We start from the raw sequence: 24880 nt of genomic DNA, 5'->3' as shown, positions 1-24880 counted from the left end.
TTATTTTCTATTCAATTACTAAGGTAATTTGAAGGAGACGCAAATTAAACAATGGATATCTCACATTTATATTTATTGTTGTGTTAAAAAAATCTATACAAATAAGTGAAATATAATAGTCATAATAATAACCATACCGGTATTACACTGTCATACACAGATTTGTAATATCCGATGATGAATGGGAGATCAAATGAATGGTTGCGAACGAATGAGGGTTGTGGAGCGATAGGTACCGATAGTACTTTATGACAGTGTGATACCGGAGCAAGAGAACTTAACATAGATTTAATTGATACTCGGAGGTAATAAGACCTTATCATTCATGTCAAACAGTATCAACTAACATCAGTCGAAGTTGAATTTTTGACTTCACCTACAATCGCGACGCGAACTTTGTACAGCTGTACAGAACTGCAAACCGTGTGTGGATGTCGAGTAACACAGCAACAATTACTAAATAAATCTAGTTAAAAATATCTAACACACATTTTCACATCTTACACTAAGCGTCTTATCGATTCTCATTTTATTTTATTATTGTGATGGCGATATTATATTACGAAAAATATTTAAAATTGGCTAACTAATAAAATCAAATATAATTGTAATATTGCCGTATAAGATAGACGTAGCGAACTTAGCCATTCCGATAAAGCGTAAGCCTAAAGCGTATTTATACAGCTACAACTTAATTAAATTAAAAATAAATTATACAATACACAGGAGTAAATAAACCAGTTGGAATATGTCTTATGTCGTGAAACAACTATCATTCCCAATCCATCTTTGATACATTAGTCGATTCTTTCAAGTCTGAATATTATACCGAGTAATTTATAAATCCAGGATAATTTAATAACTTTCATACCTATACATAACATATCGTGCTCTATCCACAGTGCATTGATTATGTGGTCTGTTGACGAGTAGTAGTCCATATCGATGCGGTGGCTTAGAGAGATCGAAATGAAACGTACCAAGGAAGCCAACAATATCAAAAACATTCGATTACGTTCTCCGCAAATCACCGAAATAATTCCAGCACTTAAATGACATGAACTCTACTCGTTGAGAGACCATTATAATACTTTGTGACGTAAAAATGCAAATACTTAGGCACCTTATGATTAGATTTAAATGAATACTTTTGTGCGACATAGTTGCATTTTGTTTGACATCGAAATTTAGATACATTACATACGCGTCCAGTGTATGTCACAACTTTCAACATATTGCGTTCCGAATGGAATGATCGAGTCAAGAGCGGACTACGAAACTGCTATACTGTTTGAACATATATCAACACCCTAATATCACTCATAACCAATTCTAGATTCTGCACTATTTACATGTGAATGTGAGAAGACCAATTTACAAGTTAAACAGTTCTCGCTGTTATAAAATAATTGGTAATATAATAATCATCATACTTTCATTCGATTTAAATAGTTATTTTGTTAAATGTTCTGAGGATGTGATAAAAGTAACGCGCGAGTCCATACAACTCTCGTCACATATAGTAGTTAATATAGTAAGCACCGGGTTTGTTTGAACATAAATATTGCACTTTGCCGCCTTCCGAATAAGGTGCAATTTTAACAAATGATAATGTTTTTACGACCTCAACGGTGCATCGAAAAATCCAGTACAAATACATACACTTATTAACTCTAAAACGTTAGGATACAAAACCTACACATTGAAAAATACTAATTTACTTAGGCCAATCGCGTCTTACTTATTCGTAAGGAATACATACAATTATCGGGTAAACCATAACTGATTTATAATATGTGGCAACACTAAACTTTCGCTTAAACTAAAAGTCTTGGCACAAATGAAATATCAGTTTGGTTCATACGGAACTTATGAAGTTGAGCATGAGACGGTTTGAACGGGAGCCCAATACACGAGATACACTTTAAACACTAAATAAATAATGCGGATGCGCTTTTAGATCCGTACGGTGATAAAAAAAGCTCACCGCGTTTTAAATTACATAAATAAAAGCCTAACGTCTAAATACCCTCAGAACAGTTAATATGTATATAAAATTCAGTTCTTTATTAGGTTTATTTGGCATCTATCACCAAGATATTCTACTTTAAACATGGTATACGCAAGTGAGATACCTAATCGATTAATACCTCTTCGAAACGTAATCATTCATGATCGTGTCTGAGCACGATTCCCTGCCGATCCTAGAGTTCCTCCTTCACGCACACGCGGCGCCCGACACTTGACACGCGGCCGGCGCGCAACCAACGACATCCAGGCGTATTCAACTGAACTATACTGTACGTAAATAATGCCGATTCATGATACCGAAGCGGTGCAACATCGAAAGCGAACCGTTTATATTATACCGACGAACATCTAGTAAAGAGGCTTATTCAACACTCGAACTGTAAGTTAACCTATGGTACGCTAAATACATTTAGAGAAATCGTAGACTGTCTTAACAGTAACTAAACTTATTATCGGTCGCAGATATTACGTCTACGTAGCCGTGGGAAGCCGCAAACTCTTTGTGTCACGATCATGTCCCGATACTCATATACACACAAAAAGCATAATTATTTTTACTACGACGGGAATGTAAATTTCCGTTTGCGACTTCCATCTGAGTACTATTCCAAAAAGTTGCCCTGCCGCGAAGCGACGGTTGCAGATTCAGAGAATATTCGAACGTTTCGAACTTCACTTCGCAGTAGGGCGTCAGTTATTACTATACGAAGTACACCAACTTGATTCACTATAGTAAAAATGAAAGAATTCAGATCCTAGGGTAAATCGTAACTTGAATATCCCTCCCTTGAGCGTTTAGTCGCGGTCGCCGGTCCGCCGGCGGCTCCCGGGCTGTGTAAGCGGTTGTAAGCGTTGAGACTAGAGACTTGGGTACATGACACTTTTTTTCAAGAAAATAACTTATACGAAATAAATCCATTATCAAAACCTTATTTTTAGGTATAGTTTGCTTCAAACAAGCTGAGATGTTAATACAAATATCGATCGCGCATACACATGTGCGATTATGTACCTCGATTTAGTTTTGAAGCAAACTATATTTCCCATTCAACAATCGTGTTCATAAAAGTTTCCAAAAGGGATGTAAACACAGTTAATTTGAAAATAAATATTATTAGTAACAAGCTGACATTACACGTCGTGACAGTGACGTGACGTCATCAAATACAGATGTGTGGTGTCGTCAGAAGGTGTTAAGCGTGTCAGGTCGTGTGTCGAGTGGCGTGCGTCATATACCCGGTGGCGCTAGGGCGCACGGTAGGTGTGTGCCAGCGTGCCGTGGCGCGGCGCGTGGTGGTGGCACAGCGGCCGCTTGGGCGCCGGCCTCGCTGCGTGGCCTATACCGGCCACATGGCTACCGGCCGCGTGGCCTATACCAGCTGCGTGAATACCAGCTGCGTGAATACCAGCTGCGTGGATACCAGCCGCATGGCCCAGGCTAGCCGTATGGCTCATGCTCGCGGCGTGTGCCAGGCCTGCGTGGTGCGGCAGGCCAGGCTGGTGCGCCAGCTGGTGCATCTGCAGATGCTGCATGGATGCGCTGCTGTGGAGCATTTGCAGCTCCGGCGGCATGTGGTACAGGCCTGGAGTCTGTGGAGGGATGATCGAGTTAGTAATCGGCAACTTTTTAGGTTTTTCTGGGAAGTGAATGTTTAGATTTAGAATAGGGGGAGAGGAACATCTAAACAATTTTGCAAAGGAAGTAACAAAAAACTTAATTCAAGGGAACGTATCTGTTATGGAAAGTTTCCTGGGAAACTAGCAAGATTGATTACGATTTGATAACTTACAGGACGCCTTAAGAACTCTCGCCTTAAGCATCTTTCGAACGTCGTCGTATCGCCAGCGCTTGCGTAGCGTCGACGTGCTGCACCAACTCTCTTTAAACTAATATTTGCATTGGCGTCATAATTGGACGTTGCGCGAGCGCTTCCAAAACGACGACGCTTGAAAGACGCTAATATAGGAAGTCCTTTACTCGTAATCACAAACGATTAAATTTTAAATTGGTCGCGACTGTGCGACGGGCGGCCGCAGTGAGTGTGCGAGCGAGTGTTGGGGTCATTGGCCGAAATTCTATGTGCTCGGCGACCGGACTTTATCAATATCAAAGCGGACTCACGTGATGCGAGTGTGCGTGGCGGTGGGGCGGCAGGGAGGGCCGGGCTCAGTAGGCGGAGGCCTCCTTGTACTCGGAGTTGTCCATGGTGAAGAAGTCCTCCAGCTTCCACTGCAGCGTCTCGAACGTGGGCCGCTTGAGCGGGTCCTTGTGCCAGCATTCTAGCATGATCTCGTAGAGATGCGGGGATGGATGAGGACAATAGACTCACGTGATGAAACTAAGCGTGGCGGAGGGGCTCAGTAGACGCCTTTCTTGTACTTCCACTGCAGCGTCTCAAAGGTACCAGGTCTACAAGGCTTGAGAGTGTCCTTGTGCCAGCATTGTCTAGTAGACCGCGGGCGGGACAGAAGGGAGGACAATAGACTTACAAGATGCGAGCGTGCGTTTCTGTAGAGCTTTAGTCAGAGCCGGGCTCAGTAGACGGAGGCCTTCCTTGAACTCGGGGTTGTCTAGACCTAACTAAATCTAAAATCCGGTCGCCGAGCACATAGAATTTCGTCCAATGACCCCAAGCTACCCATCCTTATCGCTCGCGCGTAATTATATTGCTATCGCGACTGTGCGACGGGCGGCCGCAGTGAGTGTGCGAGCGAGTGTTGGGGTCATTGGACGAAGTTCTATGTGCTCGGCGACCGTACTTTACGAATATCAAAGCGGACTCACGTGATGCGAGTGTGCGTGGCGGTGGGGCGGCAGGGAGGGCCGGGCTCAGTAGGCGGAGGCCTCCTTGTACTCGGAGTTGTCCATGGTGAAGAAGTCCTCCAGCTTCCACTGCAGCGTCTCGAACGTGGGCCGCTTGAGCGGGTCCTTGTGCCAGCACTCGAGCATGATCTCGTAGAGATGCGGGGAAGGATGAGGACAATAGACTCACGTGATTAAAGTAGGCGTGGCGAAGGAGCTCAGTAGACGCCTTTCTTGTACTTCCACTGCAGCGTCTCAAAGGTACCAGGTCTACAAGGCTTGAGAGTGTCCTTGTGCCAGCATTCTAGCATGATCTAGTAGACCGCGGGCGGGACGACAATAGACTTACAAGATGCGAGCGTGCGTTTCTGTGGAGCTTTAGTCAGGGCCGGGCTCAGTATACTCGGAGTCGTCTATCCACTGCAGCGTCTCATAGTCAGTAGAAGACCTAACTAAATCTAAAATCCGGTCGCCGAGCACATAGAATTTCGTCCAATGACCCCAAGCTATCCATCCTTATCGCTCACGCGTTATTATATTACTATCGCGACTGTGCGACGGGCTGCCGCAGTGAGTGTGCGATGGATGTGGTAGCTTGCGGTCATTGGACGAAATTCTATGTGCTCGGCGACCGGACTTTACGAATATCAAAGCGGACTCACGTGATGCGAGTGTGCGTGGCGGTGGGGCGGCAGGGAGGGCCGGGCTCAGTAGGCGGAGGCCTCCTTGTACTCGGAGTTGTCCATGGTGAAGAAGTCCTCCAGCTTCCACTGCAGCGTCTCGAACGTGGGCCGCTTGAACGGGTCCTTGTGCCAGCATTCTAGCATGATCTCGTAGAGATGCGGGGAAGGATGAGGACAATAGACTCACGTGATCAAAGTAGGCGTGGCGGAGTGGCTCAGTAGGCGGACGCCTTTCTTGTACTTCCACTGCAGCGCTTGAGGGGGTCTTTGTGCCAGCATTCTAGCATGATCTAGTAGACCGCGGGGCTTTAGTCAGGGCCGGGACTGTAGGTTAGTAGACGGAGGTCTTCCTCGAACTCGGGGTTGTCTATCCACTGCAGCGTCTCATAGTCAGTAGAAGACCTAACTAAATCTAAAATCCGGTCGCCGAGCACATAGAATTTCGTCCAATGTCCCCAAGCTACCCATCCTTATCGCTCACGCGTTATTATATTGCTGTCGCGCTTGCACACTCACTGCGGCCGCCCGTCGCACAGTCGCGACAGCATTATAATTAAGCGCGAGCGATAAGGATGGGTAGGGTAGTTTGGGGTCATTGGCCGAAATTCTATGTGCTCGGCGACCGTACTTTACGAATACCAAAGCGGACTCACGTGATGCGAGTGTGCGTGGCGGTGGGGCGGCAGGGAGGGCCGGGCTCAGTAGGCGGAGGCCTCCTTGTACTCGGAGTTGTCCATGGTGAAGAAGTCCTCCAGCTTCCACTGCAGCGTCTCGAACGTGGGCCGCTTGAGCGGGTCCTTGTGCCAGCATTCTAGCATGATCTCGTAGAGCGCCGCGGGACAGGAGGGCGGGCACGGCATGCGGTAGCCGTGCTCCACTTGGTGCAGGACTTCGGCGTTTGTCATGCCTGGGGGTGGAAGATACATTTAGTTTAATAAATTGTTCAATCGGTATTACTTGTTACGCTATGGTGACTGAATAAAATAAAATCTATATTTGGCTTGCGATAAACTTTGAGGAGACGTCTCTTCGGTAGTCGGTTCAATTTTATCGAAGTAGAAGGGAGGGGGAAACGAGAAGTTCTATACTAGTGTATTTGTATTGAATACATTTTAACATTCGGTGGACCGACGACTTCATGCGCGACCGTCTTGCAATGACGGTGGCGGGGACGAGATAGAATGTAGCAGTTGCATGCGTTGTCGTTTCCCGTTGACATCTTGATCTCTCATCTTCCATCGCAGGACAGTCGCGCAAGAAGTTGCCGTAATATACTAAAGGTTGCTGTCCACGGGCTGGAAAACGTAGCGTGGGCAGGCCTCCTACTAGGTGGACCGACGATCTGGTAAAGGTCGCGGGAAGAGCCTGGATGCGGGCAGCGCAGGACCGTTCATTGTGGAAAACCTTGGGGGAGGCCTTTGTCCAGCAGTGGACGTCATTTGGCTGAAACGAACGAACGAACGAACTAAAGGTTGCGGGAAGCACCTAGATGCGAGCAATGCAGGACCTGTTGATTTAGAAATCCGTGCAGGAGTCCTATTTCCAGCAGTATATCTATCTCACCTGGGTATAAGGACAAATATGCTGGCGGAATCGCGAGATATGTGCGCGGAATTGTGTCTGCCTAGGGCAAGTTGCACTCCACCGCGCCACATTTTTTGCTCCCTACAAATTATTTTTCTTCGTCCTTTGTCCCTAACTTCCAGCAGCGTATCTCGCTCACCTGGGTAGGGTATCCTGCCGTAGGTGACGAGCTCAGTGAGCAGGATGCCGAAGGACCACACGTCGGACTTGATGGAGAACTTGCTGTAGTTGGCCGACTCAGGCGCCGTCCACTTGGGGAAGCGAGCGCACTGCGCCTCGTACTCGTCCTCCTACCATTTAGTTACATTAGACCTATCATCTCACCTGGGTAGGGTATCCTGCCGTAGGTGACGAGCTCGGTGAGCAGGATGCCGAAGGACCACACGTCGGACTTGATGGAGAACTTGCTGTAGTTAGCCGCTTCGGGCGCCGTCCACTTGATGGGGAAACGAGCGCCCACTCGCGCCTCGTACTCGTCCTCCTGTCGACGAAGAAATTAAACCATGAATTCCATACGTTTTTGTATCCGCTGTAGTGTTGCCGTATTATGATCTATATCTATAAAAGCGAAAGGTCACTGACTGACTCACTCACTCATCACCAAATCTCAGAAACTACAAGTTCAAGGAGTCTCAAACTTTGCATGGGGGTTCCTTTTAGAACGTAGGTGTCCACTAAGGCGGGATTTTGCAAAATTTGACTCCTAAGGGGTAAAACGGGGGTTGGAAGTTTCCACGTACGAAGTCGCGGGCGGCCGCTAGTAGTCAAATAGGGCCCAAAATACCAAAACCGATACTATCAATCAAATTGTCCCAGATTATTTGGAGTAGGGCATAATCGTAATTAATCTCAGAATAAATCGTCAGTTTTGACATATTTCCCATACTGAAACTGTCAATGTGCCAGTTATACCAGGAGTTATTCTCGGATAAAAGTTTGGTCGAATCGGGCCTAATGGATAATAATTAATTATTCGGAAACAAAGTCGTCGTCTGGTACCGATCGCGATAGTACAAACGTTGCTTAATCTCAAATAGATAAACATCCAGAAATATTTGTTATCTTTTTTCTCTTTCAAATAGGGTAATTTGTAGCTTATTAACAAATACATACCCATGAATATAGTGCATATAAAGTTATTTATAATTCGGGATGTAATAATAATTAAATTATATTTTAAATTAGAATTCACTGAAGCGTGCTCTCTGTAATATTTAAGCCTCATTAGCCGTAATAAAAGCTAGCATTCCATTAAAAGAGGATGTTATACAATCGTCCATGTAAAATAATTGATTGGTTCCCTTGATAATGTTCACGTTTTGATTATATTTAAAGTTTAAAAATTATTTAAATATGCGATCTGGAATTTGGCAATACACAATAGGGATGATGACTGGGTAATGTAATCGAAATTCTATTTAGTCCGTAAGACAGATAATTAGAAAATATAAGACTCATATTTTTTATTTTTTTCCATAATCGAATAATTACAGTATTATATTGAGTTGAAATGTCGCGTGACGTCACTTTTGAGTAAAAATTCTACTCAAGCGTGACGTATCGCGCCATTTCAACTCGATGTAGCACTGTTATTATTTAATTATGAAAGAAATGTAATATTTTCTAATGATCTGTCTGACGGACTAATAATTGAAATTTTGTCATCTAGCCTATTCGTTCGTTCCAGCCAAATGACGTCCACTGCTGGACAAAGGCTTCCCCCAAGGCTTTCCATAATGAACGGTCCTGCGCTGCCCGCATCCAGGTTCTTTCCGCGGCCAATACCGCGATAGAATACAGAATTAAAGGCCTACAAACGGAAAAACTATAAAACAATGACCTACATATTGAATGGGTGTGAAATGGCCCTAACTTAGGTACATTTAAATAAATAAATAAATAATTAAATTTAAATGTACCTTCTAAGACATATTGCGGTACTTAGTTGCAACAGTACAAGCTTAATTTGTAATTTCTATGCTATTCTAATGGTGAGATATAAATAGCAGTGTGACATCGCGGGTTCAATATTCTATCTAGAATATCTTATATTTAAATAAGGAGGACACCAATGAGGTGTGGCCCGCAATAAACGAAACACGTTTCTTCTCTCGACCAAGATAAGTCGATGAAAACGCACTCGAGTGGGCACTCGAGCAAGCTTACATCAATTGGTCGATAATAAACAACTTGAAGCAGCTATGTGGGTAAGGCTGCGTTTCCACCATAGGGAAATGTGTCGTGCGAGGATGTCTAGCTATGCTGTACAAATATGTGGGGGTTTCCACCAAAGCTGTGCGAGGAAAATGTGTCGTACGAGGATGTGTAGCGGAACTGTAAAAATGTGTGGGGGTTTCCACCAAAGCTGTGCGAGGAAAATGTGTTGTACGAGGATGTGTAGCGAAGCTGTGAAAATGCGTATTAATGCTTCTACTTCCAACGAATTCCGTCTATGGACTGACTGGTACAGTATGCGCAAATCACGCAACACATTACTCGCACACATCCCTCGATTGTTTTGTATGCGCAAAAATCTTAACTCCGTTGGGCCGTTTCCACCCGAGCTGTGCTGACCAGGCGAGGTAAATGAAGCGATTGGTTCTTTACAAACACATCCCTCGCTACGCATCGTCGCACCTCTCTGGTGGAAACGCAGCCTTACGCCAGTGGACTTAATAGGTTCTGCTATTAATAGAAACATAATTTGTTCACATAACACGCGTCTAACCTTGACTGCCGATGCTTCGAAGCGATTTAGATAGCGCCCATGGCTGAGCCCGCATGGAACCATTGAAATTGCAATTTCAAATTGCCCATCTGTTATTAAACGATACCTGCAGAGTTGTAATTTTTATTGGCTTCCACCTTTTTATTCCACATAAATAAACTTTGAATAGCACATGTCTATTAATGAGGTTTTGCTTCTTTAAACAAGTGACGAAGAAAAGTGCTCAGCTTGTTTCCGAAACTATTTACTATTTTTATTTTGTCTGTCACGGTAATTAGCGACTTCAATTGAAAATTTATGATCTTTCACATTAACGGAATTGCGTCGTCAGTTTAACAATATGGACTGTTATTCGATCATTGACCTCATTACAAAATTCACAGAATAAATGTTCGACATTAGCGTTTTTGAGAATTCGCATGCGATTTGAAGCCGGCTTCAAAAACAGGTCTCCAGGAAAATTGTAACAATAAAATAATTGTTTCTCCGCTCAATTTTATTATGCATCCAGGCTAAGTTAACAAGAAATAAGTTAACAATACTTTAATTCCTCATAGCTAATTAAAAATATTTATTCATCTGCTGCACGTGTGCTGCGTAAATATAATTTTATATTATAACAATTATTAATGTAATTAAATAAGAATTCTCTAGAAAATGACGATAAGTCAACACGATCGCGTGCAATAGAAGTAGATATTATTATGAACCAGCCACTTCAGTGGTCGAGTCAATGGAAGGCCGATTATATCGCATCGAAATGTTCACTATTATTCAAAGATAATATTTATTGGCGTAACCACAAATGGCTCGGAAAATCTTCTGAGTGCATATTGTTTGAAAAATAGTTCGGATCTATTGTAGGCAATACAGGGTGAACCTAAATCATTGAATGAGTTAATCTGATAATAAACATCTGACGAACATACGTAAATATGAGTTGAATAGCAGTTTCTGGAAGAGGATAGACAATGAAAGGGCTCAGTGGGTGTGAGGCCTAGGAGCGTGTGCCTTCCTGACAAATAGCATTTTCTAGATGAAAGTAAATTGTTTGAAAAGTGTACCAAACAAATAAATGGCAGCCACTGCCTGTGTTTGAGCAGTCTGATGATAATGAATCAGATTGTGACAATGCAATCTAAGTGAGAAGTTTATATTGGACACTATTACAAAGGAACATTAGTTACCGTAGAGACACAGAATTCAAACTGTTTTTATTTTGTTATTTCGTAAAAAGTGTAAAAACCATACTATTTTTGTAAAATAAATAAACGATTATGGAGGCTGCTTCTCCAAATAATATCACCGCATGTTATTAGTATTACCCAACCGGCATCCTGTATAAAATAATTTAGCGGCGACCTTGGATGACATCACAGTGTAGGAGGAAAGCGGCGAGATGCGGTGTAACAAAATCACTTTCGCGTTTCCTTAACACCGTTACGTTATCGTGTGTATGTGTTGTTAAAGTGCTTTTGCGGCTACCTATGACATAGTTGTTTTGTTTTTGCTGGTATTGAATTGGGTTGCCATTGCCAATTTGATAGTTTGTGGTCAATATTATGATTGTTATTAAGATTATTATTGCGACTTATTTATTATTTTATGCATTGTTTACGAATGTGTCGCGATACGTACAGTCCTCTCAACTTAAGCTGAGAATTGCATTTGTGTGAGTGCACACCGATAGTGTAGAGTGTCAATCGGCTTGAAGCGCGGCGCGCGTCCCGCGCATGGTTTAAACCGGTTTATTTATAGCAAGCGGCCTGAAGCGCGGCGCGTCCGCCACGCACCGCTTCATACTTCACTTCACCCCCGGTACTGGTAGCAGATACGTGTAATTTTATGTAATTGTGTTCCAAATATTAGTGAAATGGCTCCTACTGTAAGTGAATTTCCTGTACGAAATCCATTAAGCAGCCAAGTGAAAGAAATTTTATGCAAATTGAATACGTATTTTAAAGATGTGAACGAAAAGTTTTTAGTCTGTTTTTATTTTGTAATTTTATAAAGTTTGTCTTTTTGTTGTATTTTGTAAGGCTGGCTGTACGCCCTCTCTATAAACGGTGCTCGCAGAATATCAGCGTCGAGGTACTTCGTGCCTTGGCATATGCTGAGCGAGGACCTGTTTTTATTTATTTATTTATTTAAAAGGATGTGTCAAGTGTTGTTACATTGCATCGGCCCAATTGGTAGCAAGTGTTTTATAGACTTCCTTTTAATAAAACATTAATTTTATTTGTATGTGTTTTACTAACGGTACTTTTGGCGATCACTCACACAAATGCAATTCTCAGCTTAAGTTGATAGGACTGTATTAGCTTAGATGTGAAGTTTTATTGATATTTTTTAATCAGGTCAGGAGACCCTGTTTATTGTAAGAGGTAATCTTTAAGATTAAACTAACACCTGATGTTTTCATAGAAAGACCGTTTATCTCGTTTCTCAAAAATATGTGTCATTATTTAAAAACTTGTTGATTATGGACCTATTTGATTATCAATCTGATAAATGAATATGATTAAGATTAGATTTATTCACGAGAATCGATTAATTTCCGGTGGCCGATTACAATATCAAATAAATTATCCCAAACACATCAATTTGTTTGTCCAGTTTTATTAGTCTGTCAATTATCATATTTCTGAATCAATAAAACTGGTGATTCATTAGATGACAGCTGATCAGACTATACATTTTCGTTGGAAAATAGCACTTAAAATAACTGTATAAGACACAGTGTTCCATGTGAACTACCGTACAATCTGGCGCCCACCGAGCATTTTCAGCCGGCGCCCTTCAAGGTTTCTGAATGCCTTAACTGATATTACATTCATCAGTTCATTTACTAATAAAAATTGCACACTCGTTGAACAGCGTTTTAAAGTGACGTTTAGTATGGAAACATAATGTAGCTTTTTATCAGTAAGAAAGTTAGTCTCCATTGATGGATCATGATGACCCCTCCCAGAGGAAAATGGAGGATTTGGCCTTCTGAGGGCCTAGTGTGAGTTTACATTAAACGCGCTCACTAGTAGTAAAAAAAAAACATTGAATGTATGACGGATTGTACAGCGCCCCTAGCGGGAAACTTTCAAAAACAAAAATTTTCATACTTTTTTTAAACGCGCTCACTAGTGAGCGCATTTGATGTAAACTCACACTCAGGCTGGACAGGTAGTGTCTCCAAACTCAGCTATTCCATCATCTCAACTCACCTTAATAAGCCTGGCCAGACCAAAGTCAGCGATCTTCACAATGTTGGCGTCGGCCACCAGAACGTTCCTTGCTGCCAAGTCGCGGTGGATGTAGTTCTGAGACTCCAGGTACGCCATGCCGGCAGCGATTTGAGCCGCCATGTCGATCAGCTGCTGCAGCTTGAGGCCACGGCCTTTGCCTACAAATACATGAGAATTGTCAAAATCGGTGTAGGAAGGACGTATGCCCGTTTTCACCATCAATCCCTAATTTTTAAGCGACCCCTTCGAAAACAAAATTTATGTTATGTGATGTATCACCCCCTATGGTCACTTACAAATTAAGGATTGATGATGAAAACGGGCAGTAGTAGTAAACAAGGAAGGATCCAATCCACATGCAGTCTATAACATACTTTTACAGACTCTTTGGTGTTAGTTTTGGCATTTTTGTGGATATTTTCTGCGTCACTGCGTCCGTTTGGACTCTAGACTGCTTTAAAGTAGAGATGAAACGGATATCCGGTAACTATCCGGTAGGCCGGATATCCGGCCTAAATTTACTATCCGGCCGGATACCGGATAGTAGCTCACTATCCGGCCGGATACCGGATATTAAAAAACTACGACAATTTCCTATTAATAAAATGAAATAAATTAATCTTTGAATTAAATATCAATTAAATGGCTTATACTGACGGCTTTTACTTAAGTTCAAAAAGTTACAAAAAAGCCATATTAAGGCCTTTAAAAAAACTAATTTATTTTTCTGAGCAATTCACTCTAATGACAAATACATAAATAGTAAATATCTGTCAATGTCGAAATATTTCCAAATAAAATAGGCGATCTTTTTTTCACTGATGGTCTGTGGGCTGAGTGTGAGTTTACATCAAACGCGCTCACTAGTAATAATAATAATAATATAAGCCTTTATTCAGACATACAGAGTTTAAAATTGATTGAGTTTAATATTATTCTAATTGACACTTGTCTGTCTGCCTTTTTTGGCAAAGGCCTCCTCCAACTGTTTCCACTCTCCTCTATCTCCTGCAACTGTTGGCCNTTATGGCAATTTACCAGTTTTTTGTTAACTTTGCTAAAAGTAAAAAGATGATGATGATAGGTATATTAAGTAATGGGTATCTTAAGTAGGTATCTTGCTTGTGGGATAAGACTCTTCACATAAAGTCATTAATTTAGGCGACTGAACTAAATTCTTTACTCGAGTAAAAGATATGAACGTAAATGGTTTACGATTATCGTAGAATTACTCTTCTCAGTTAAACTGGATTTGATATACATATCAAATATTTATGTATAATATCGCTCATTTGGAGCGAAAGTGACACATTTACAAAAATATGCGAAAATGACTTATCAATGCCAAAATACTATGCTTAATCATCTGCGTTGGCGGTGAAAACGCCACATTTGTAGATTCAAAAACCGTCCGATAGAGGGCGAAAAGTCGTTGTAGCATTATTCCGTTTTGACGCATTCGTGCGGAGCAACGGCGACCAAAAAGTCAGTTGTGCGGGGCGCCCCCCGAAGAGTGGACGTGCCAAGGAGCTACACAGACGCAAAGGTAAATGTGACTTTTTTTTTTCAAAAATTCGGAGCGATAATGACTCATTTGTATTTTATGTCGTTAGTGTTTTGTTTCACTTGAAAAAGATATCACTTTTGAGGATACTATGACGTTTAATACAATTGCGTCACTGTTGCACCGAACACTTTCGTGGATTTTGTATTGTTATGGACTTAAGTGATAAATAAGTCTATAGTATCCCGAAAAGTTAAACATGTTTTATAATAATGACCAATTCACGGTAATAATATCATACAGTATTGTAACTTCATATAAACCGACGAAACGCGAGCTTTCCTTCGAATTTCAAATCTCGGGACGTGGTTGAGATGAAAAAATTAGGGTTGTCGCGAATGTGCCGAACGGACGTCGATGGCCTAATGTTGAACATGAGTAGGGTGATTGAATTTGACTGACCGTCATTTACGGTCAAATTTGTCAAAAACTAGCCATTAACTGTCAGAAATGGTCAATTCAGTCAGTTTGATTTTAAATGAAAATTGTATATTGTATAAAACAAGCTTTTGCCAACGATTTCACCCGCCTGAAATTTTAAAGTAACAGGTCATTAAGTACTCATTATGATTAGTAGATTCAAAATTATTTTAGTATATTTTTTTAAATTAAATCTACTAATCACAAAACAAGACGCATTTTTATTATATTCCATTCACAAAGTATTTTGTTTGTCTAAATAAAAAAAAAATACAATCACAAAACTAGATAGAAATTCTAAGAAGACAGATGTAATTAGAATGGGTACTATATCTAGGTGAGCAGCCCTATCGCATGTTGTCATACCGTGACGTACCGCGGGGCTGTTGACATTTATTTCAAAAATATGGCCGAGTTGGAATACTGTATAGATGGTATTACCGTGACCAATTGATCAGTAGTAGCAAATCTATCATAAAGCAGTTTTTTATTTATTTTAAGCTCTAAAAATGGGAAGCCGTGCTCGAATGTTGGTGAAGCTTTGCGAGCAGCATGAATGTTCCGCATCTAATAGTGTGCGTATGTCGCACTGAAAATTGCGTTTATTACGCTGGTTCAGGGAATTTGATTTGAAAGTGGACTGTATAGGTTTTTTATAATAGAAAATTGATGAAAGGTAGATCAGTCCTCGCAACACAGAGACAGGTAATCTGAGCTTCACCAACCTTAAAATCGACCCTCGCCACGGACNAGTTGAAATTTAAAATGTATGCGCTATAGGTGCTAAGAGCGGATTTTACGAAACTCCACCCCTAATGGAGTAAAACGAGGTCCACGCGTACGAAGTCGCGGGCGGCCGCTAGTATTATATAAAAAGGAAAGGTCACTGACTGACTGACTCACTCATCACGAAATCTCAGAAACTACAAATGCTAGGAGTCTCAAATTTTGCATGGGGGTAAAATGAGATCCACGCGTACTTATTCACAAACGAAGCAACAAATCGAACGCACAGCGTTGAATAGAGCTCTATGATCGGTTCGCGTGTCACCCTGTGCGTCCAATTTCAGCATCCAAATTCGAACGAATCGTTTTTTGCGGGACATTGCAAGATGTTTGTCAAGTGTGAACGTTAATATTAAAACACGTATACCTACTACAAAACGGGACCCTGCAAAAAACGGGATGCCTCCGTGGGAACTAGCCCTTGCTGGATCCCGCAGATTGCTGTGAGAAAGGGCCCTTCGTGTAAAAAATCGAAAAACTTACGCCCGTATTCACAAACATTACTATGAGGTCTCATAGTGCGCGTGGACGCACATGGTCACACACGAACCAATCACAGAGCTATATTACACGCTGTGCGTTCGATTTGTTGCTTCACTTAAGCAAGCATTGTTTGTGAATACGGATGTGAGTGTTACAGAACAAAAAATATGAGCGAATCCGCGAGCGTCGGCTAGTATGCGAATTTAATCCGCGCTCAAAAATTTATGTTTCAATTAATATGTATCTTCCATTCAGATATTGCAAACGTTACAAATAACCCATTCACAAAGACTCGACGTTAAATTCACGTTAAATATTTATTTTCGCTCTTTTGCTGACCCTACAATATGTCAAAATGTTTTAAGCCTTGAGGATGATAAGTATGATATAATATGGACAAGCGCAGCGTAGGATAAGTATCCACCCACAAGGTGGACCGACGACCTCATAAAGGTAGCAGGAAGGCGCTGGATGCAGGCCGCTACCAAACGGGCGATGTGGAAATTTTTGGGTGAGGCCTATGTTTAGCAGTGGACGTATTTTTCCTCTTTTACTGAATGTAAAAGCAGACTTATCAACTCTGAAATGGATCAACACCGTATTGCCTTTCGGTTAGGTGAACAAAGGCGACCACTTTAGTTGAATCAAATCCAGTGAAATGGTTCCAACCTTGGAAGTTTTTAGTGACCCAGGTGACCTCGGAAGACCCAGGTGAGTTTTTAGTTCGTTCGTTTCAGCCGAAAGACGTCCACTGCTGGACAAAGGCTTCCCCCAAGGATTTCCACAAAGACCGGTCCTGCGCCGCTCGCATCCAGGCACCTCCCGCGACCTTCACCAGATCGTCGGTCCACCTAGTGGGAGGCCTGCCCACGCTACGTCTTCCGGTTTATCAACACTCGCTTGGGCCCCCAGCCCATAACACGTATTACTCGTACGGACCTCCAACGCGCGATCTCCTTTTTGTACTACCACGTTGCATAGTCTAGTTATTTCCAAATTGTAAACGGCTATTAAACCAGCCCTATCGAAATACAGTCCACTCTTTTATTTGAGTTCCCAGTAGGACCCTTTTCATTGGTATTGGTATTATATTTCAGGTGAAATTAATGAGGACACTAAAGACTCACTTGGGTGAAGAAAGTTGAATTTTGTGAATGTGGAATAAACCATAAAAAAATAGAGTCAAAAAATGAGCAAAAACTTTAGTGTTTATCTCCATAAAATTTTGTGGTGCTAACCTGTCACTTTGCCCTGGCCCGTTCACCCGATGCTTTATTTTAACCACACAAAGGGACTCAGGTAGAAACAGGACAACGCGTGACCTACTTCTTTAGAGATTTAATTTTAAAAGGATTCTGTCGCCCGTATTAACATTACTATGAGGTCTCATGGACGCACAGGGTGACACACGAAATGTCACCAATGTTGAGTGTTCGATTTGCTGCTTCACTTAGGCAAGCATCGTTTGTGTGTGATGTGTCATGTGTATGTGGTTCCTTTATGGTATGGTACTCCCAATCCTCTCACTGACGTGTTATTGTAGTTCTATTGAAGTTTCTTTTATAAAAGCTTGACTAGCTTTCCGCCCGTGATTTCGCTCGGGGTTTTCCCGGAAATTATTGGAATTTTTCTCGCCGTAAAAACATCCTTGGACTTCAACGAACATTAAAAAAAAAATTGGTCCAGGCGTTGTTGAGTTATGCGCTTACCAACACATTTTGCGATTCATTTATACATATATAAAAGACTATCTGTGCCCCGCGACTTCGTGTCTGTGAAAAGAGTTTGAATAATATTGCCCGTTTTCGCATTTTCTGTATTGTGCCGCCCCTATTGGCTGTATTATACAGGGTGGAAACGATTTTTTTATGCAAAACAAGGCAGGTATTTGACCGCAATCGCACCTGGTGTTAAGTGAGATGCAGTCTAGGATGGTACATATCTGCCCTGTAAGTGACTATTCACTCTCGCCTTGAATAGTCTTTGGGATAGTTTGACTAAATTTCCCGTTTTTGCATTATTCTTAACTGCGCCGCCCCTATTGGCTGTAGGGTGACGTTATACAGGGTGGAAACGATAAGTGATCTCACTCGATTATTTCTAAACTATACAAGTCATCGAAAAACTAGTTACTGACCCTGAAAGTGCTTCAAGAGCTATTAAACAGTACCAATAGATTGTTTCCCTCTTTCGGTGTTTTCATTACTTCCTACGGACCCCTAAAAGCTTTCTCTAGTAGTGATCAGGGTATCCATAATAGCACTATTTCTTTTGTTAACCTTGAACCTTTTATGGCGTATACATAAGTATACATATAGCTTTTGCCACGTGCTTCGTCTGCGTGTTTCGGACTGTCATAGAGAGAGTTTTTTGTATAATCCGGGATAAAAACTATTCTGTTTGTCCAGGACTAAATCTTTATTATCAAGTTTTATAAGATTCCGTTCAGTAGTTTTAGCGTAAAAAAATGCCTAACAACCACCACACAAACTAACATTAATTTATTTAGCAGGACATTTATGTTGTTTATTAAGAATTTAATGTTGCAAAAACGCGAAATTACTCAAAGAATTTTTATGCGTACGGAATCGCAGACGACCCGCTAATATTATAAAGTAAGAGGAAAGACTTGTTTGTTTGTAAATAGGCTCCAAAACTAGGACGATTTGAAAAATTCTTTCACCATTAGAATTCCACATGATTTGCAATGAACATATCCATCGAAGGTCGCCAGATTTTCTATTAATACAATAAAATGGGGCTACCTATAAAAAAATGCGTATTTTTCTCATTTTTCGATTTAAAAAACCAAACAATTTACAGTGATTACTAAAATACCTCCATAGCAACATTTTCAGCCACACAGTTTAAGGGAATCCCTATAAAAATATCCCTAATATAATACCCGTATGTATATCCCGATCCCGTGTTTGTCTTTCATTATGAAGAACCTTACATACGGGAACACCTATCTAAATATTATTCAATCTTGTTTTTCGTATTTGATTTTGTTAGGAAAAAAGTTGTTTTCTGTTGCTATTTTCAGTTATGAGTTTTAATAATAAATAGGCCTATGATTGAGGTTCATGAGAGGATGTTGATTCGTAGAAGCTATTTAATATTAATGGTTTGTTTTGTCTTTCTGTGTAATTACTGTGTTCCAAGAATACCTATTTCTAGTAGCTAACAGGTAGTATTCGGATTGGCACAATGTCACCAGCCAGGCTAGGATGCGCGCCATAATACATTACTTTTATCGACATCAAAATGTATGGGCAAAATCGATAAAATGGCGTGATAACCGCTTGTCGCGGCGCGCATCCTAGGGCTACAGAAAGGGGAAATGCTATGATACGATTAGGTACTATGATGGAGCGAGATTGCTCAAAAAATTTCTATTCATTTAAGGTTTTAGAGTTGTATTATTTCAGCTAGGCTCTTTTCGGAGCACTTACACCACTTTGCGACTACATATCTGCTGGTACTGAGAATAAGTAATAATAATAATAATAAATATCCTTGGACATTTTACACTGCGCTTCTAGTCCCAAACTAAGCAAGGCTTGTACTATGGGTACTAGACAACGGATATAAACATACTTAAATACTTTTTTTTTTTGTAAATACATACTTATTATACATAGAAAACACCCAGTCCTATACAAACAAATATGTTCATGCACACAAATGTTTGTACTGTGCGGGAATCGAACCCGCTACCTCCGGAATAGTAGTCCGTTTCGAACCACTACACCAAACGGCCGACATGGCGGAAGAAACTCAGTCACCTTTTTTTATGGGTCAGGAGGACGTAGTGTGAGTCGATATAATAATATGCTAGTTATATTATCCAAAGTCATTAAGCAACAGCCGCAAAAACATCGATCAAAAAAGTTCAGCCGTAAATTGACACTTCCAAATCAGTCTTAATATCCATTGAACTTGATCGTCTTTTTCCAAATTTTTAACAGCTTCAAAAGTATTCCTTTCTGAGCTGTTAACCTAATTTCTAGCTTAAAACCAAGTAAAGCACAGGTCTGAGCTAGTTGGGAGTTGTTCGGAGTTTTAACAAGTTCGAATTTGGTTCAGGGTGGGACATTGGTGTATTGGAGGCACGTTCAGAAGTGCCACTTATTGAACTATAGTCTGGTCTGCGAGCACGTAGAATTTTGTCCAATGACCCCAAGCTACCCATCCTTATCGCTCGCGCGTAATTATGTTGCTGTCGCGCTCGCACATTCACTGCGGGCGCCCGTCGCACAGTCGCGACAGCAATATAATTACGCACGAGCGATAAGGATGGGTAGCTTGGGGTCATTGGACAAAATTCTACGTGCTCACAGACCGGTGTTTAGGTACAGTAAAAGTTATGAATAAGATAGATAAATAAAAATATTCTTCTTGTGGGCGGAGTTTTGGGCAGACGCTGTGTAGGTTTGTTGTCGAAACGACAAGAAGAAGAAGAATAAGAAGATTAATAATCTTTGTACACCACACTCTTTAAATAAAAATACATAAATATCGATAAAATCATGCTTCTTTTCAGCACTGGCCCATTTTGTCCCGAAGCAGTGGTAGGATAATACGGGGACGTGTAAAAGTGTTTTTTAAAAGCCTACTTGCAAAAATAAAATGAGTTTTATGGATGTTAAATTAAAAAATGCTGGTGTTGCCATGTTTCCTGAACACTTTCGTGAAAATGTAACATTCGTCCATTCTTACAAACTTTCATTTGTTTATACATAAAAATGAAATGCTGTGCGTTAGTCTCGCTAAAACTCGAGAACGGCTGGACCGATTTAGCTGATTTTGGTTTTGAAATTATTATTGTAGTCCAGGGAAGGTTTAAACGGTGAGAAAACATCCGTTTTTGGTTACTTATTTTTTTATTAAAAAAAAAAGATTGTTAGCAATTTGTATTGCCCAAATTATTAGTAGGATAGCGACAAGTGCGCCCTCTGTTTCCCCCTATCATATTGCCGACTTTCATAAGGTCAGCCACTTGTACCCTGTCCCCGAGTCTGGGTACAATGCGAGGTCATGTTTATGTATACGGCCCACAAATCAAGTTCGTTCAGTCCTTCTTAGTTTAAATGCAAAACGCTCGCCTTTTCGTGGGAATTCCAACCCGTTTGAATTCGTGGGAATTTCAACTCGTTTGAATTCGTGGAAATTATTTTAGTGAACTGCTGTGGTAACAAAATAGGATACTATGCCCGTATTCACAAACATTACTATGAGGTGTCACAGTGCGCGTGAACGCACAGGGTGACATACGAGTACGACCCAATCACAGAGCTGTAGGTATTCAACGCTGTTCGTCGTCATCGTTTGTGAATTGTGAATATGGATGTAATTCCCTTATACTAACTGGTTTTTAAATAGCAGCAAATTCAGTTTGTCACAGATCGTTACATTAGAGCCAGGTACAAACAAATGCTGTGAAGTTGCACCAAAATTAGTTTTTGCGTGAAAGAGTAACAAACATCCATCCGTCCAACCTCCATCAGTAAGTAAATAAGTGTGTGGAAATATAACAAAGCGATTTCGATCCCCATTTAAAATTGAATACATTGGACGTTTATAGAGAGACAACGTAAAACAAAATGCCCAAACGTAAAGGATATTATCGAAACGAAATCGACTATCCTCTATTACACTGTCTAGGTACTGCCATTCAACCTAACCTTTTCAAGGGTAAAACATTACCCTCCTATCTGCAATCTAAATATACATAACTCAAAGGTGACTGACTGACTGACATAGTGGTCTATCAACGCACAGCCCAAACCACTGGACGGATCGGGCGTAAATTTGGCATGCAGGTAGATGTTATGTTATGACGTAGACATCCGCTAAGAAAGGATTTTACGAAACTCCACCCCTAAGGGGATAAAACGGGATCCACGCGCACGAAGTCGCGGGCGGCCGCTAGTAGGGCAATAAACAACGTGCGAGAGAGCGTGTACAGCCACTAAAAGATGTCTATACAGTGTGTCCGGGCATGTAGTGATCAAACTTTATGGGCCAAATCTAGGGACAATTTTATCGATAAAAATACTTCAAATTTGGGGCTTGACCCATTTATCGCAAAATTACAAGGATTTAAGTTTTTAATTTTTAGTTTTCACCTCTTCCTTCAAAAACAAGTGAAAGCGTGGGTAGCTTAACATTAATAAGCAAATATTTTATATCATGCGATAGCCAATAAAATTATCTATTAGCAAAAGTAGAAAACAGATACAAGTTTCATACATTTTAAGGGAGTAAGAATGGATTTAATTAGAAAAAAACATGACTTTTTTCACTTCTTTTTCAGTTATTTTCCAACACAAGAAAAACCAGGTCGTTAAGGTATGTTTTATTTGCATTGTATTATTAGTATTTGAGCTATTCTACAAAACGAATGTAAATTTATTAGTCTACGTCTATTAGTTTCGACGTAATTGTTGAACAAAGATACCCCTTCCCAGCGGTTTCCATAGCGCACGCGACATGCGAAAATGCACTGCCTGAAAGAATCACACAACCTATTCCGATTACTATGGAAACCGCTGGGAAGGGGTATCTTTGTTCAACAATTACGTCGAAACTAATAGACGTAGACTAATAAATTTACATTCGTTTTGTAGAATAGCTCAAATACTAATAATACAATGCAAATAAAACATACCTTAACGACCTGGTTTTTCTTGTGTTGGAAAATAACTGAAAAAGAAGTGAAAAAAGTCATGTTTTTTTCTAATTAAATCCATTCTTACTCCCTTAAAATGTATGAAACTTGTATCTGTTTTCTACTTCTGCTAATAGATAATTTTATTGGCTATCGCATGATATAAAATTTTTGCTTATTAGTGTTAAGCTACCCACGCTTTCACTTGTTTTTGAAGGAAGAGGTGAAAACTAAAAATTAAAAACTTAAATCCTCGTAATTTTGCGAGAAATGGGTCAAGCCCCAAATTTGAAGTATTTTCATCGATAAAATTGTCCATAGATTACGCCCTTAAAGTTTGATCACTACAAACCCGGACACACTGTATATCTACACACTTATGTGAACGTAATAAGGTTCAATATTGCAAAGATTCTTCCGACACTGATTGAATTATTGGAATCTCATAGAAAAATACCGAAGTAACTCATATATATCTGTCTCTATTCTTTATAGGCACACATATGAATAAAAAAACACTTTAGATTTATTCAGAGTGATCGCGTATTCAAAAAGCGACCCTCGTGCATACGGAATATGGATTCATATGGAGTGGCGGTTTGGGGGAAAACATGGAGGAGAATATTTGCTTCAAGTATTTTTGTGATAAGTTTTGATAGTATTTTACCGACCGAAAAAGTGAGATGTATGTTTGTCCGTAAACGAACTACAACTAGTCGCTGACATAGCCCGACGGATTAGCAAGCTGAAGTGGCTATGAGCAGGGCACATAGTACGCAGAACTGACAGCCGATAGCAGCAAGGTTCTGGAGTGGAGGCCACGTACCAGAAAACGCAGCGACACGACGACCTCATAAAGGTAGCAGGAAGGCGCTGGATGCAGGCCGCTACCAACCGGGCGATATGGAAATCACTGGGGGAGGCCTATGTTCAGCAGTGGACGTCCTGTGGCTGAAATTATGATGATGATCATCAATAAAACTTTTCATTGGTGCAAAATAGCCCCTCTTTCGAATAAATAACATGCATTAAATACGTTAGAAGAAGAATTAGTACCAAATGGCGTCTTGAAACCTGCTTATGGGAATACTGTCTACATGGAATCCATGGAAAAACAATAGAAATAAAACACCCATGCTCTATTGTACAACTTTATCAATTACTAGCTATACTCGCGACTTCACATGATAATAGTTTGAATAATATTATTTTTTTATTTTTGCATCAAAATCTTAATGCGGTTCACAGAATACATCTACCTACCAAGTTTCAACAGTATAGCTCTTATAGTTTCGGAAAAAAATGGCTGTGACATACGGACGGACAGACGGACAGACAGGCATGACGAATCTATAAGGTTTCCGTTTTTGCCATTTGGCTACGGAACCCTAAAAAGAAATGTAAAATTCTAGAAAACTAGCGGCCGCCCGCGACTTCGTACGCGTGGATCCCGTTTTACCCCCTTAGAGGTGGAGTTTCGTAAAATCCGTTCTTAATGAGCACCTACGTTCTAAAAGGAACCCCCATGCAAAATTTGTGACAACTAGCACTTGTAGTTTCTGTGATTTCGTGATGAGTGAGTGAGTCAATCAGTCAGTGACGTTTTGCTTTTATAAATATAGATATCTCTAATACCACTAACAGACAAAACACTCTATCTCCCATCAGTCTAAAAAGCCTCGTATTCCGAATCCGTCTCCATAACAGCCTACTTAAATATTCTGTTTGCCCTCCCTTAGAGAGCACTGACACACGTATAGAGGGCGTTGTGGAGTCATTAGCGACGCAAGATGGCCGCCAGTTCAGCGTTATTTTTTTCATCATCATCATTTCAGCCATTTTTGTGGAGCCACACTCTCCGAAGGGACCCCGATCCATTGAGTTAT

General features: G+C 40.8%; 1 protein-coding gene across 1 annotated transcript; it reads right to left on the bottom strand.

The window, feature by feature from the left end:
• Nucleotides 1-65: 65 nt before the first annotated feature.
• LOC114355887 (tyrosine-protein kinase Src42A-like) lies at nucleotides 66-13287 on the bottom strand. The gene is made up of 4 exons (XM_028308922.1): nucleotides 13048-13287; nucleotides 7426-7582; nucleotides 6171-6424; nucleotides 66-3621 (listed from the first exon to the last, which is right to left on the bottom strand). Exons 1-3 carry the CDS (start codon nucleotides 13285-13287, stop codon nucleotides 6216-6218), a joined length of 606 nt encoding a protein of 201 aa, XP_028164723.1. The 3' UTR covers nucleotides 66-3621; nucleotides 6171-6215.
• Between the last annotated feature and the right edge of the window lie 11593 nt (nucleotides 13288-24880).

This window comes from Ostrinia furnacalis, unplaced genomic scaffold (assembly GCF_004193835.3).
Source record: "Ostrinia furnacalis isolate ACB-3 unplaced genomic scaffold, ASM419383v2 OfSCF2568, whole genome shotgun sequence".
In the NCBI taxonomy this organism is placed as follows: Eukaryota; Metazoa; Arthropoda; class Insecta; order Lepidoptera; family Crambidae; genus Ostrinia; species Ostrinia furnacalis.
This window is presented reverse-complemented; position numbering and strand designations above follow the sequence as displayed.